The 15,563-nt window shown below is 39.7% G+C and overlaps 1 protein-coding gene across 5 annotated transcripts in view; it reads left to right on the top strand.

Moving 5' to 3' along the window:
* The first annotated feature begins 6,505 nt into the window (after positions 1–6,505).
* The window catches only part of kirrel3b (kirre like nephrin family adhesion molecule 3b), a 174,541-nt gene continuing 165,483 nt past the window's right edge, over positions 6,506–15,563 (top strand). For 4 of the 5 annotated variants that reach the window (XM_044355334.1, XM_044355333.1, XM_044355331.1 and 1 more), the window contains exon 1: positions 6,506–6,969. In XM_044355334.1, coding sequence (XP_044211269.1) covers positions 6,849–6,969 — 121 coding nt within the window. In that variant the 5' untranslated portion in view covers positions 6,506–6,848. The remainder of the gene's footprint in view (positions 6,970–15,563) is intronic. The other variant, XM_044355332.1, reaches the window with a different exon arrangement.

Genomic DNA, 15,563 nt, shown 5'->3' with positions numbered 1-15,563 from the left:
GTAATGCATGCAATGAAGATGTCGATGGTCAGTCTGTCAGATGAAAAACAACATGTACCCATTTCCCACTCACGAAAGAAGGGAATGCAGCTTGACTTATGCAAAGCCCTGTGATCCCTGACAAGCTTTCTTGAGATGCATACTGCTGACCATTGCTCCCTACCTATCTTCAGATGAGACAGCAAACAAATCTATACCACTATTTTGCATACCACGTTAAAAGAAAAAAAAACAAAAACAACCTGAATTCCACGGTGCAATGAAGATGAAATTCAAATCAGGAGAGTCAAATGACCTGTCCACCCTGTAGCAGTGGGAACTTGACTGAGTCAGAGAAATGCTTCAGGCGTAAGCAGGCTGTGTATTTGCTTTGGAAATCAAATTTGTTCAGTTTACATGACCAAAGGGACATGTTTGGATAGAAATGCTGCATTGACTTTGATGTGAATGGGCCCGCCAACTGTGACATAGTAGGATCCTTAGCATACTAGCTCCCAGTTTGTGATCAAAATGTAGTCAACATGTTGTCTAAAATATCACAGTTTTGGTTGTTTCTTTTTGGATTACATCTACAGTTAATTATTTTGAGGTTATTTGAAGTTTGAAGGATAGGTTGTCATTTTTAAGAACTATCTTAAATCAATACTTACATGCTCATATGTATATTGAAGGAAGATGCGGTTGCTGTAATTGTTTCTCCATGAAGAGATCCCTTCCTAACACAATTTCAATGTAATTGATAGGGGACAAAATCTGCAGTCTCCGTTCTGTGCAAAAATGCATTCTAAACTGAGGCTTCAACAGTCTTGAGCTATGTCAAATCAATCTTCCAAAGTTACAATGTTTTTGGTTCCAAATTCCTTCTGTGTTTGTGGTTCCTTGTTGAGCGGTGGTGGAAGGACAGTAAAAGACTTTGGAAGATACCCACTTGATTTGGCTAACTTAGACTGCTGAAGCCTCATATCAGCTTTGGCTGAACTTCAGAATATATTTTTACACCAAACAAGGACTGTGGATTTTGTTCCAGATCACTTACATTGGAATCACATTAAGAAAGGATCTCCTCACGGCCAATGTGGACAGGAGGAATGATTACATTTTTTTTTCAATGTACATTTGAACATGTAAGTATTGTTTTAAGACAGCCTCTCAAAATGTGAACACATCCTTTAACTATGGCCAGATTGGAGTTGCAAGCAACAATAAGAAAACAATACAACAAGCAGAATAGAATAGAAAGGAATAGGACTGTATTGCCAGACAAATCCCTCATCTGTTGATATTATAGAGAAAAAAAAAACATACAAAGAAAAACAGATGATGACAGTTTTATACACAATTACTTTATTCAGCAACCATGTTAGTCCAGCACGTAGTCAGCAGACTGACATCCCAAGCAGAGCAAGTAATCTTGCCAGTGAGACATCATTAGAGCCAAAGCATTCAGATAAAGAAGCACAGTGCAGCATAAGTTTATGGTCTTGACTTTGCAAGGTGTGCATTCATGTATCCATTATTATTTATTATTTGCTGTCAATGCCTGCATTAGCAACAGTAATTACTAAGCAATAAGTCAGGGTTAGTTCTAAACAATGAGTGAAGAAAATGAAGAAAAATGTCATTTAAAATATAAATGTATATCTATACTATACAATAATAACGGCAGATATTATATATTCATGTTTTTTTTCAATTTGGTGCTGAATGAGGAGTACATTAATAGTATGCCACCATGTGTCCCTTTTCTCCCCACCAGTGTCCTTGTCTTACAAAAAGTGCTCTGGATGAAAATAAGATGTCGTCGCTCTTCCAGTTTCCCTCCAACACCTTGCCATACTGTTTAATTCCTTTCATTTAGATCCTCTGCTCTGCCACTTTGCAGACTTGATTAGAATGAGAATCTGAGGCATCAGGGCCAGAGATGTAGCATCTCTAGGGAATCATCTGACTGACAAAGATTGAGTGGATGTCCTTCCTTGAAAGACAACTGGCTGATTTGCTAATTTCAAAACACAAATTGATGGTAACACACGTTTAACATACACATATACAGCGGAACACACACACGTCCACAGACAGCAGCGTTTCAGACCTTTCGGTGTCTCAAGAACGGATATGCAGGCCCAAGAGAAATAAACAGATATGTCACTTTCTATTTAACTCAAAACACAGAGGGCCTGTCCATCATCTTAATGTGTCACTTTTTTGAGTATGGGAATGAGACTTTGCATTTCATCTAGCATAGGAAGGTGGAGGAGGCAAAAGATTTTATGCGTGGAATGAAACAAAAAAAGCAAGCAATACAGCTTTGATACTTAAAAAACAAAAACATTTTTCCATCTCTGCCATACTCTTACAATTAATTAATTTTTATTATTTTTGTAAATCTGTTATTTAATTGCTATTCATTTTTCTAGTATTATATTTTCATAAACAATTTAACATTCACTGCCATGAAGCATTAATCATGTCCTCTAAATTGCACTTTTTCTCTGCTCTTAGTTTTGGATTGATTCTCAATCTGTTCCTGGTAATTTTTAAGCTTTCAAGTTTCAAAGGTCACTTTGTAACCCAACCTAATTAATTGAATTAGTTAGGAGCTGCTGTTCTGCTGTGCCGTGCAAGATGTGCTCCTTGAGCTTTGACATGCAGGCTTGAGAAAGTACTGGATAAATAAGATTTATTGCCATTTCTCACTTTAAAAGAAACTGCTGGCTGCCCTGAATAATCATGTGTCTTGAAACTCAGATGAACATGAAAATCATTCCCTTATCCCCGTGTTACAATATGGCATAAATATTAGTATTTTAAAAGACATGTAGTTTGTTGCACATTGTTTCTCACTTGTTCCTTTGAGTCTAAGTTGTAAATTTACAGGGCATAATTGTGTGATGAAAGTGTTCATGAAAATGGACAATGTTACAGCGGCTTTACTGTCATTTTGTACACATGTGTAGATACATTTGTAGATAGTTGGAATGAAGCAGTTTGGCAGTAAATGTTTGCCATTTCTCCCTATGATAAACTGTATTGGAAGGTATTTCTTAAGTAGTATTTCCCATCAAAATATTTTGGATTGGAATCGGATTCAACATTGATGATCATACCCCAGCACACCAAATTTGATGGCATTAGTTTTTAAACACACGTGGTGATTAAATTGCAGTTGATGGGAGCCACAAGATGAGCAATACTTAATACTAAAATACTGAAATTTCTTATAATGACACATTACCATTATGAGGTGAGAGCATCTTTGCAAAAGCATCTTTTCTCATGTATACTTATTAAGCATATATAAACTGTTAAATCACATGTCAGTTCAGGACAGAGTGACCTTTAATTGACTTTTATAACGCATCATTTTGAGATGACCTGTAGTTAAGAGTATGGATGTTTTACAGGTGGCACTGACCAATTAATGTTATATGTTCATTGTTTTACTCGCTTTCACTTTCTTTTGAGCATGTCCTTTTGACTGTAGATTATGGTCATAGCTGGTATGAAGAGACTCTTAAACTCTGAGAGGAAGAGTTGTCCTGAGTCATTTAAGATTATGCCCCCTGTGGGTGCCCTCTAGGTTTAATAGTGTATGAGCCCTTTACTAGACTTCACATCTCCTAATGTTTCCCCTCTGCCCGTGGAAGGACATTATAATACAAAAAAAGAAAAAAAAAAAAGTTTTGATGTTTTTTTTGTTTTTTTTTTCTTTTTTGTGTGTTTGGTTTCTTAGATGGCTGAGGACATATATCCTCATCCTCAACATATATTGTTAAGTTGTATCACATTTAACCTCTTCATTGCAGGGTTTTAAATATTTTTTTAATTGATAATGACAAACAAGATGACTTGAGTTTAGCTCATCATCCTCAAATGTATCCAAATATTTCAAATATTTAAAAATAAAGTATAATCCATACTAAAGGTTTATTATACGAAATGGAGGATTGTGGGTATTGGACATACAAATGTGTCTGCCTGTTTACCTTGTTTACCCTCATTGCTCGACCTTCAAGCACATAAGCTCCATTGTTATTCTTTGCCTCTACTCATCATGTTCTTAGGCAGAATGCAAACGTGTTATCCTCTGGTCTGGCTGCATGGGGGTTGTTTTTGTGTGTAGCTGTTAGTTGCACTGATGAAAAGACCACCTGTCATTCTCCGGCCCTTTGATTAGATAAGGAGGTCAAATGGGTGGATTCAATTGATATGAAGAACAGTGTAGGCCCCCATGCAGTGCTTACTGTGTCATTATCAGAGCTCTGATTGAGTGGTATTACTGTACATCTTATATTAATAGAGGGTCTGTCCCCCTAGTCGCTCATTATTTATAAAAAGGAAAGAATATTTTTTTCTATATTCTAGGTATGTTAATAAAGTCATCCAGGTCCTTGGATTTCTAGAAGGAGTCAAATGGGAACTGGAGGCAGTTTGATCCAGAAGATAAATCATGAGTCATCTATAGGCTTTATTGGTTCTAAATAATACAGAAAAAAGAAAAAGAGAAAATCAGGTTTGACCAATGATTTATCAAACATGTTTTAAGAGAAAAAAATGAAAACCATCCAAAAATTAAACAGTGATTATAATAATAAACAATCAGGATTTTACAGGCAGGCTAGAGGCTCTGTTAGACACAGCAGTCCTTTTAACAAAATGCTATCATCAGCATGCTAACATACTCACAATGGCAGTGATAACATGCTGATGTTGAGGAAGTAATGCTTACTATTGTCAACATCTTAGTTAATTTATTTTGTCAATAAGCACTAATCTAAAAGTATACTTGTGCCAAATTTCATGGCAATCGATCCAACAACTGTCAAGACATTTCACTCAAAATCACAAACTTATGGTGGCACTAGAGGGGTCACCAAAGTCATTAGGATGCACTGACTGGAAACCATGAATGTATATAGAAAGTTTTGTGACAGTCCATCTAATAGATGTGAAATTTATTAATTCCTTTGTTTTAATTGATACGTTTGTCAATTGATTAATTTAAAAACACACACATATACAGACGGGTAACAAATTAAAGAAAAAGCCAACATAAAGTGTCCTAATAAGGTGTTGGGCCACCAGAACAGCTTCAATGTGTGTTTGCATTGATTCTACAAGTCTCTGGAACTCTTCTGGAGGGATGAACATCATTCTTCCAAAAGATATTCCCTCGTGGTGTTTTGATGATGGTGGTAGAGAGCACTGTCAAAAATCTCCCATAGATTCAGATATTCAATTGGGTTGAGATCTGGTGACTGTGAAGGTCATAGCATATGATTCACATCATTTTCATACTCATCAAACCATTCAGGGACTCTTATGCCCTATGGATGGAGGCATTGTCATCCTGGAAGAGACTCCCATCAGGATAGAAATGTTTCATCATAGGATAAAGGTGATCACTCGTTTTGACCAAGCACTGCACTAGTGCCTACAATAAGGTAACAACACAAGTGGTAAGGTAGGACCACAGTGGCCACAACAACATGAGAAACTGCTACAAAACTTAACACTCTTAATATGAGAAAATGAATTAAGCAAAATAATTTGAGGAAATATATTTATTCATAATTATTTGAGGGAGTGCTTTCACTGACTTAAGGGTATAATTTCAAATCAAGGTACAAATTACTAATTTGTAAGCATTAATTACTATTTCAAAAAAATAAATTACCACTCTGTACACAAATTATCAGAGTCTTTACCTGTGACACTTGCCAGGCTCTGTAATGTCCCTGATATGCAGTAAAGTGTTGTTGTTGTTGTTATTGTTATGTGTTTACAGTACATAAGATGTAGGACTCTCTATTATACTTATATTACATATATACTTATATTATACATATATTATACTTGCTTTTTTCCTTTTTTAAATATTTAACAGGCATAACCAGGAAAACTTGTTGGTAAGCATGCAGTGCATTTGGCCATTTTATGACGTCTTGCATCACGGCACCTTGAGTGAGAGACTATGAATCTAATTCACCCCAGATAAAAATCGGATACTAATGAATACTACAGATTTGGTCTTGAATGCTAATGTGATCTTTATCCATTCTCAAGAAAGGCGGCTCATGGATTCCAAAACTAAGAGCCGTCCATAGAATCCAAAATAGGCAGGAGTTTAACTTGGAGGAGGGGTGAGCCTGCACTTTTTGTTTTGTGGATGTCTATGTTATTTGTGGCTATAGAGGCCAAGTCGCTCCTATTCTCATTCTAATCCAAATGCACCCTCTCTGTTTCTCCCATGGCAGCTCTCGTTCCCAGAGTGAGGACCCGAGCCTCCCAGCCTCACACTCAGCCACAGCCACCCAGACAGCCAAGCTGAGAGGCAGAGAGACAGAGAGAGAGAAAGAGAGAGAGAGAGAGGGATGGAGGGAGGGAGGAGTCTAGTTGCGAAGCTTTATCCCCTGACTGTGTCTGCTACGTGAGTGGTGGAGCAAAAGAGAGAGAGAAAGAGAGAGAGCATGAGAGAGAGGGGAAGAGGAGGAGGGGGGCAAGTCAAGTGAGGGCTGAAGAGACTGAGAATGGATGGGCAAAGAGAAACCGTGCGAGCGAGAGAGAAAGAGTGAGCGTGTGTGTACGCTCAGAGTCAGCAGCAAAGACACTGAAAGTCTACAAGCTCACATCAACAAGAGAGAGCGTGTGAGGCTGAGCTGACCCACGGCAACTCTGTAGAGTGACACCGAGAGGAAAAAGACACAGAAGAAGGAGAAGAATCAGCAGAAGAAGAGAAGGACCGAAGACAGACTACCAGCTTTCCTCTGGTAAAAAGGAGACATCACTGAGGGACTGTAGCATCCGTCCCTCCCAGCAGCACAGAGGAGCACTGTCTCATCTCGTGCATGTGTTTGTTCCTGCCAACTTCAATTTCACACTCGCCTACTGTTTTTCGTAGGTTTTGCCCTCTCCACTCCCCAGTCATGATCCCTTGGGTTCTTCTGTTCCTGTGGATCTCCGGACACGGTAAGTTTTCCAGATTAAGTTGTTTATTCATCACATCCCGCGTGCTTGTGATTGCTATGTGACTTGCTGGCTGGGAACTGTGTCTCTGAATCCATCTCTCGCTGTGATGTCTGAGCTTGTGCTATCATCTGTGTTTTTAACTGCTTATAATATAGCACTCCCATGTGCACTGTTACGCCTGATGCAAAATTGAAAGGAGGAAAAGTATGTGCGGCAGTTTTTTTTTTATTTTCTTTTTTGGTTACGAGGCTGCAAATAGTTGAAGCCTGCACATTTCGCCGTCAGTTTGTCATTGCTTCCAACCCAGACAAGTTAAATACTTCCTATGTGGGCTTGATATTCCTGTCACACACTGAGACACACAAACAAAAGCCCCCTAACCCCAGTCCGGTCCAGTCAAGCATTCACTCCTGAGTCACATTGTTTGGAACTGACAGCCCTTCCCCATTGAGTCCAACAACGGGGGGTCTGGTGAAAAGAAAAGAGAGAAAAAGTTGAAAACAGTGAAGCGCTTTACAAGGCAGACTCCTGAGTATAGCTCGGCACCTCCAGCCCTTTGGACAGTATCTGCTGTTGTTATTTTTATTCCTAGACTCTCTGTTTGTGGACAGAATGAGGATGGATTAGTTGTTTCCCCAGCTTGCCACCAGGTGGTTGTCTTTGGAAAACAATAGAAGTGAGTAAAGTACAGCAGAACTCTACCTCTGTGGTGTCCTAGTGATATATGGATGCACACAGGGCTGAATCAGACAGTGGGTGTTTGTCAGCTCCCAGCGTTGTGCCCGACCCACAACGAGCACCCTTGTTTACGCTCCGCAGGGTCAGGGTCAACGACACTGCCGCCACCTCTTTTCAAAGTTTGACCCCGTCACGCTGGACCACATTCTAAGGAGGGCGCTGACTGAATGAATGCACGTCTATGTGTTTGTGTGTGTGTAGTTGTGTCCCAGAGGGAGTTGTAACCTTTTGTTGAAAAACAGCACGGAGTAGGCAAAATGCAGTCTTCTTCAATCCGCGATCTCAGTTTTTTGACATGTCGGTTTGAAAATTGACAGCTCGAAGTCGGTGACACAACCACAACTAATGAAACTTGGTAAACAAAATCGTTTTCTACGGCACAGGATTCAGCTCTTCCACATGTTGATTTATAGCTTGTAACACACAGAACCCCCTCACAAAAAAAACTAATCAAATACATCAGTTTGCTCTGATTATACTTTTCTGCTGACACCTTTTTCATATACAAACAGAGAAAATGATGATATCAGGAGAGACTGATTTGAAAACTGACTGTGGTGATGAAGCTTCTAATTCCCTCTCAGCATCGCCGTGCTTTAGCGGGTGTAGTCAGCTTTACTGTCTGTTTTTCTTTATGACTGTGTACGACCCGAGATGGTGACACAAGCTTTGCAATTCAATCCAGAGAGTGGACGGAGTCAAGGCAGTGGAAGCTTTCACCTTAGGTCATGGTTTTCGTTAGTGGTCTGTTGTAGTATACATCAGACGTGGTGGATGCTGTAACTGTTCCTGATGTTGCTGCTTTGCTGTGTTCTGTTCCTCCTATTTCATCGACAAGACTGTCAGTACCATCTGTGCTCACTGTGATGCAGAAATACATGATCTGTCATTAGTCTCCCTAGCTCTGCTCAGCATCTGCTTAAACTTGTATCCACAATCTACTGTATAGCTGTATCCCACTGTAATTCCATTTCCTGTGTAGAGCTTGAATAATGTCCTAGACATTAAAACTGCAGAGGGGGTTTGATTTATTGCCATGCAGCACACTTTGTTTTGGACTTTATAATGTATAACCATCACATTTTCATTCACATACAATCACAGGATTAGCTTCAGTTCTCGGAACAACTAACACCATATCTCAGATAGTACCGGCTGGAATGAGGAAGATTGCTAGAACTGGAATGAGATGGGATTGCCGTGCATTTCAGCACTGTTGGTTATTACCATAATATAAAATACTGCTTTCCCTGCCAGGTAAACCAGGGATAACAACCTACCTTCTCTATGCATGCCTCTGGGGAGAAAAAAGTGCTTCCCTGTAGCTTACTGTTGTTGTTGTACAAATTACGGCTCTGTTTATGTGGCGAGCCAGTGTCAGCAGAAAGCTGCAGAAAACAATCTTGTTTTTATGAACACGGAGACAGAGGGGAGTTGTGGCCATAGGAGTCATATACTTAGACGCAGCTATCCTGCGAGAGAGTCGGAAAGAAAGAGAGCGTGAAAATGAGAGAATGAGCAAAAGAGAGGCAGAGAGAAGAGTCTGTCTATATGCAGAGGCACTGAGCAGTTTTTTTTTTTTTTCTCTCAACTTTGTGAAATAAATGGTCCAGAGCGAGTGAGACAGAGAGGGAGAATAAGGAGAGGGAAAACTGTTTCAAGACGCTCTCCATCCTGACTGTGCTGTTACTGCATCTAGGGCACCTTTTCTTTCGCTGTCACCTCTCCTGCCAGTGACAGATGACACAGCACCAGTCAGGAGGATCTGGGAGACAGTCTCCAGGAACACACTTACCTCAGGCCAAACTTGCCCAGGACCTCGTCCATCTCCTCGTACCACCTTTTTTCCCATCCCTCCTCCCATCCAATCTATACAGTGTCCAACATCTTTGACATTCTCTACTTGGCTCTTGATTTCACTTCAGTAGCACATTTCTCCCTCCCTCTCCGACTAGCCATCCTTTTCTTTCTCTCTGTCCGTCTCTCCTTCTGTTTTTTTTTTTTTTTTTTTTTGCTGTGAAATGCAATGTGATTGAGAACCCTAGCCTCTGCCAGGGAAAGGGTGAAATATGTGAGAGCATGATGTCCCGGTGGAGGAGGGGCAGTTTAAGAATAGTCTTGTACTGGATGTGCCAGACTCAGAAGCAAATGTGCTATGTTAAGTGTTAAGTGTGTGGGCTCAATCCCTTTTTCTCTGCCTCTTTTCCTCTGTCTCTCTCAGTGTCTTTTTTTCTCTGTTCTTCTTTCTCTGAATGACACCTCGTGAAATTAATGTGCACTGTATGGGATACTGGATTTTTGGTCCGCTTTCTGAGGGAAATGATATCTTCCTGTTGAGCTATACTTGACTTAATGTTGCCCACTAGGGGCAGTGCTGCTGCACAGGAATGCACTTCCAATCTTTTTAAAAAATCTCCTGCCCCCCACCCCCTGCTGGCCTTCATTATCTCCCACCCCCTCATATATCTCACATCAGAACTCCTGATTTCACCACCGAGCCAGACTAAGCTGTTTCTTAGTCCTGGAAAGCATGTCTTAGTACCCCCAGCAGCCCCTATTTCATTTACTGCTGTCTATTAACTGCTGTCTGACGACTCTAAATCCGCTTTTCATGGGCGGCAGGCTTTGATACATATTTCTCAACCAAAGTATAATTAAATGTCTTTCCAATGTCATGTTTGGATGTGTGGATTTTTTATAGACGGAGAAATCATTCCCGCTTCTCTAAAAGGAAAAAAAAAAAGACAGACAGAAATACAGTCCATTACATTGCACAACACTACTCAAACAGAAATACCAATTTTCAGCCTCATTATTATGAATAGTTATTTGTAAGCAAGACACACTGATGTCTAATGCACAGATTATGACCATAATAATTCAGAGGTAATTAATTGCTTTATCCCTATTCTTTCTGAATGCTAAAACCAATATACATTTTTCTTGCATGTTGCCATAAGCTTCCTCTCTCCAGCAGTCGTATTTTCTAGTATCATGACTAGCAAGAGGGGAATTTGTTGTGAGCTGTGTTTATATTCTGAAATGTGAGGCTGGAACAGGACAATTAACATGCCTGGTAAGAAACATAAAAGTGTCCTTGTGCTGCTTATATGACTTACCCACTCACCATATGTGACAGCTGGCTTGAGTAATGCTAACCCCCTGTCTGGATCATGCCATGCAAAAGCAGTGAGTGACAGATGATGTCATCAGTTCATGATGGGGCCTAGTGGCATGCAGTTTATTTTCTTGTTTGTGCTGCATGTCCCATCAAGGCTAGCCAGCTTAAGTCACCTCAGCCGCTGTGACCCCTGCTCATTTCTGTGCCACGATAGATTAAGCCCACTGTAATCTCTCTGAGCCGAGTGCCCTGTTGGATATTTATGGTAATAAGTAAACATATGAATAAATAATCTAAGAGGCTGCCTCTGGACAGCTGGAACTTGTAAGTCCCAATGTTTGGCAGTGCTTGTGGCATTAAAGAGAGATGTTATTTCCAAGAAAAATCAGTTTTGGCTAAGACTTGTATTTGGATGATGCCATATGGAGAAAAAATAGTTTGGATGATGACTAGATAGATAAATATATAGAGAGATATAATATTAAAGCGATAGGGATATGTTCATGTTTTCAAATGTTTCAGTTGTAGATATTAGCAAAATAAAAATGCAGAACGTAAGTAAGTAACGTATATCCAGTGCAGTCAGATGAAAGCCTCATTTTGAGTCTGTCAGGATTCAGGTCAACCAGGGAAGGGAATATGATTAGTTTGGAGTCTTCTTGGAAAACCAGGCAATGATCTGCTTCTTCCCATGCAGTCAGTCAGCCAGTCAACAAAATCAAGCTGTTTACTCTGGGGTTCATTATCCATCTAGAAGACCCTCTCCCCAGCCCCAACAGTTTTCTTTCAGTACCAACCAATCAACCCGGAGCCCCTCATCTCCTCTCTCCCTGAGACTTTGCTGCTGGATCTCATTCCTCGGGGATGAATTTATCCAGATTGGAGCACTCAGCAAAAGGGCATTATCCCGGATTACATGTCTGTTGGGTGGTAGTGTTAAGTAATTCAACCAGATGCTGTTGTGATCACTGGGTCACCTGTGAAGGGAGGGTAAGCAGCTGCACCTCTTCATTCCGCTCTTTATTGTCACATCGCCCATCCATCTGAGACTTTATCCTTGGAAGACAGAAAGAGACAGTTTGAGTCGGTCCATTTTTGAAAAGAGCTGCATGTAGGGATACTGTTAAATGTAGGGAAGGGTGCGGAAGCCTTATATAACCCCAGTCAGGATTTTATTTGGTTACGGATTATGGGATGGATTAATGGCTTCTAAATTGCAGTTTAATGCACAGGAAACAACAGGCTATGTTTTTCCAGCTAAAGCAACCAAAGGCGGCTCCACAGGGCTGTGTGTGTTCACTTGTGGGGGTGCTGTAAGTAGAGTAGTGTCTGATTATACTGTGTTTTTTTTCCTTGGAGAGGACAAAGCATCGGCACAGCTGGGCTGACAGAAAAAAATGTTGGTGTTTTTAGCTCGACTGCGTCTTTTCTTTTGCTAATCTCTACCTAGCCGAGGTTTTGATACAGTAGATAGAAATGTTTAACTCACTACTGGGATCTGTGATTGCTTGTAGAACACACAGGTGCTCTGTGGAGTGGATTCAAACAATGTAACATTACAAAGTTCCTTTCTTGTCAAAATCCTGCTTTACAAATCTGAGGCATTAATAAGCCTTTGTTCAAGACATTCATTCTTTTTTCTTTTTTTTTTTTTTTTTTTTTTTTTTTTACTGAGTGAACATTCTTACCGCAGAGATGAGTGAATTCTATAATTTCTTTTTTTTTTTTTATCAAATACAGTTTTGCCTGTTTCAGGTGTTATATTGTACAGAAATACAGAGTTTCCAGCTGAGAAAAAGCAATCACACCTCATATTAAATGCATAAAAAGGATTCATAAATACAGAGTATATTTTCATGCTTTGTTCCACAGTTGTTATATATATCATTTTAAGAATAAAGTGCACCTTGTTTACAATGCACAAGTAGCACCATTGAGCTTGACTCAACAACTCTCAAAGAAACAGGAGGAAAACAAAGTTATGCAGGTGAAAATGTAAAAAATATGATGAAAGAATGGTGAAGAAAATAGTTATCCTTGTTGCCTTAATTTATTCTTTAGTTTCTGCTAATTTATTTCAAAAGTATATTCATGCTGTACAGTCAGTGGGGTAAACTTAGGCTAAAATCTAAAACGAAGTGATATTTCCACTGCATACTGTAGCAACCACAAAGAGGTGAAAAGACTTCACAAATATGTCATGACATATTTTGTCATCTCTGCTGTAATTTGTATGTGCAGAAATTACCAGATTGCCATTTTAATATGAACATCAAGTTGAAGAAAGATAAGGTTTCAATAGGAATACAATATGTTTTAATTATTTAGGGGCAAATTCACAAAAGAACTGCGTGGTTTTTGCAGCTGCTAAAACTGCACAAATGAGACAAAAAGAAATCATGTGATTCACAAAGCACCCGCAAATGATGAAATACATCCCCACTGTGCTGCCAAGAAAATAGAATCTTGGTGCTCCTTTGCTATTTTCACGTATGTAAATGATATGATATACATACATTTGGTGCAAAATTTGCCCCTTTCTATTGCAAAAACAGTCCAAATCACAAAGACCAGCACTAAAATCAAATCAAATCAAATCTTCAAGCTTGTGAGGCATTGAATGATATTGAATTGATATTGAATGATGTCAAGGGCAAAATATTCAGTCAGACATTGGGGGGATCAAGTGAGTATGGGGCGGTAAACTTATCTCAGACTTTCGGCTACTTAAAAATAAAATGTCCTAACAGCTCTGATGGAGCTCATGATTCATCCATAAGAGCCGCTTTATTACAAACAATTCCACCATATAAACTTGAATTCTGAGTAGAACACAGAACATTGATTATCGTCAGATCCTGACCAATCTAGTGTTAATGAAGTTACCACTGCTGTGCTACTTGCATAAATGCGCACAGCCTCTTTTTCAGTTTTCTCATACACACTTATTGTTTCAGCTGCTGTGTGATGTGGAAGCCAGCTGTGGGCCCTAACAGAACATCAGTACTGATGTTTCTGCGAAATCCAGGTTGCATTCATTGACACATGAACAACATTAGTGTAAGATTCAGACATTAATCTAACACATTTTAGACCTACCTGAGTCACATTAATAGCTGTAATTTGACATTTCAGTAGATTATGTTATAGATGCAAAATACTAGAAAAGTGAAGACACACAATTTGAGGCTTTTGTGCTCTTTGCAGTTTTCATTATGGACCAATCTGTGTTAAAATGTGGAGAAAAGCCTGAAACACTGGAAACCGCTAAGCTCACTCAATCAGACGCAGAACAAGTTTATGGGCGTGTTTGTGCTGTAATATCATTAGATCATCAATATCTTTTGTGAATCAGACCTCGAGACGGGGCAGACAGTGGTTGCAAATGAAACACAATTCATGGTGCTATCAGCAGCCGAAATCCATTCTTTGTGAATTTGCCTCTTGTGTTAATCACAGAAAAATGATCGAATAAGCTTCGTACTTAAAGTAAAGATTAAATGTATGATGTGTGCATGATCAGTGTTGTTGCTTTAGCTGGGTAGCTGAGAAGTATTATAATACATGTTGAAAAATGGACACTTACATCTTTACATCTTGCAAAAGGCTGATGCATGTTCAATAATGTACATGTAACCTATGCAGAGAGCTTCTGTGACCTACAGAAACGTGTGTGCAATGTCAGGTGGACTCATTTATATAAATTGAGCATCCTGGCCTGAAACTTTCCATCTCATTTTTCTTGGGGATGGTGCTATCTGTCCATATCTGCAGCTACACACTTGAGTAAATCACATGTAAACCTTGCTGCAGCACAGTACTGCAACCTGTGTCATGTTATGTGTCCCACTATTGCTTGGAACATTTGTGAGTAAACCAGCCAGGCAATGCCTCGACATGATTGTAAAGGTTGTGTTAGGAAAGAGCCTTGAAGATGCATGTGGTGCTTCAGCACAGGAGGCACTTGAGGAATTGGGTTGCTGATCTGATAACGACTTCCCAGTGTTTGGAGGGAAGTTTCTGGGACAGCTCAATATTACACCTGGATGAAGTCAACCCACTCTCCTCTCCCCTGTTTTCTCCTCATCTCTCTTACTCTGCTTCTCCCTCTCCTGACATTCTCATGCCAAAGATTCATGACAATGGATTCATGGAAAAAGGGTTTCACACTGCACAGTTCACATGCATTATGTATGTGTGAAGTATGTGTGATATCTGTGCATTTACTATTGTGCCATGACAATTACACCTGCAAGCCTTGAATGGCAATATAAATGCAAATCAGCCTTTTAACTTGTACAAGCAGAATCTGGGGAGGGAGAAGCTTCTCACCTGTGGATGAATGTGGATGTGTCTCTGCCTGCCATTACAACTGCCATGCATGTTTTGGAAACGACAATAGTAATAGATAGCATGTACAGTACTTTGATTTTTAAGTGAACCTTGAGGCTGTTATATGTGTCTGGACTCCAGTATAATAAAGTCCACTCTTGGGAACAGTTGTAAAACACCACGGTGTCACACATAGCAATGTGCCTCTTACCTCCCTACTCGTGTACTTCCACTTTAGTAGATACATCTAAATTGTGCTCAGCAGTGCTAAATTGAAAAGGCTCAATAGTTTCATTTAATAAACGGATACGAAAACAGTTCTCTCCATGGTACCAGAAACCAATGGTGAGTGGGCATGGCTTTTTGAAAGGCTATTTGATCTGGCTCTGATACCAAGAGATGT

This window comes from Thunnus albacares, chromosome 6, assembly GCF_914725855.1.
Source record: "Thunnus albacares chromosome 6, fThuAlb1.1, whole genome shotgun sequence".
NCBI lineage: Eukaryota > Metazoa > Chordata > Actinopteri > Scombriformes > Scombridae > Thunnus > Thunnus albacares.
The sequence above is the reverse complement of the archived record's forward strand: the minus strand, read 5'-3'. Positions and strand labels throughout refer to the sequence as shown.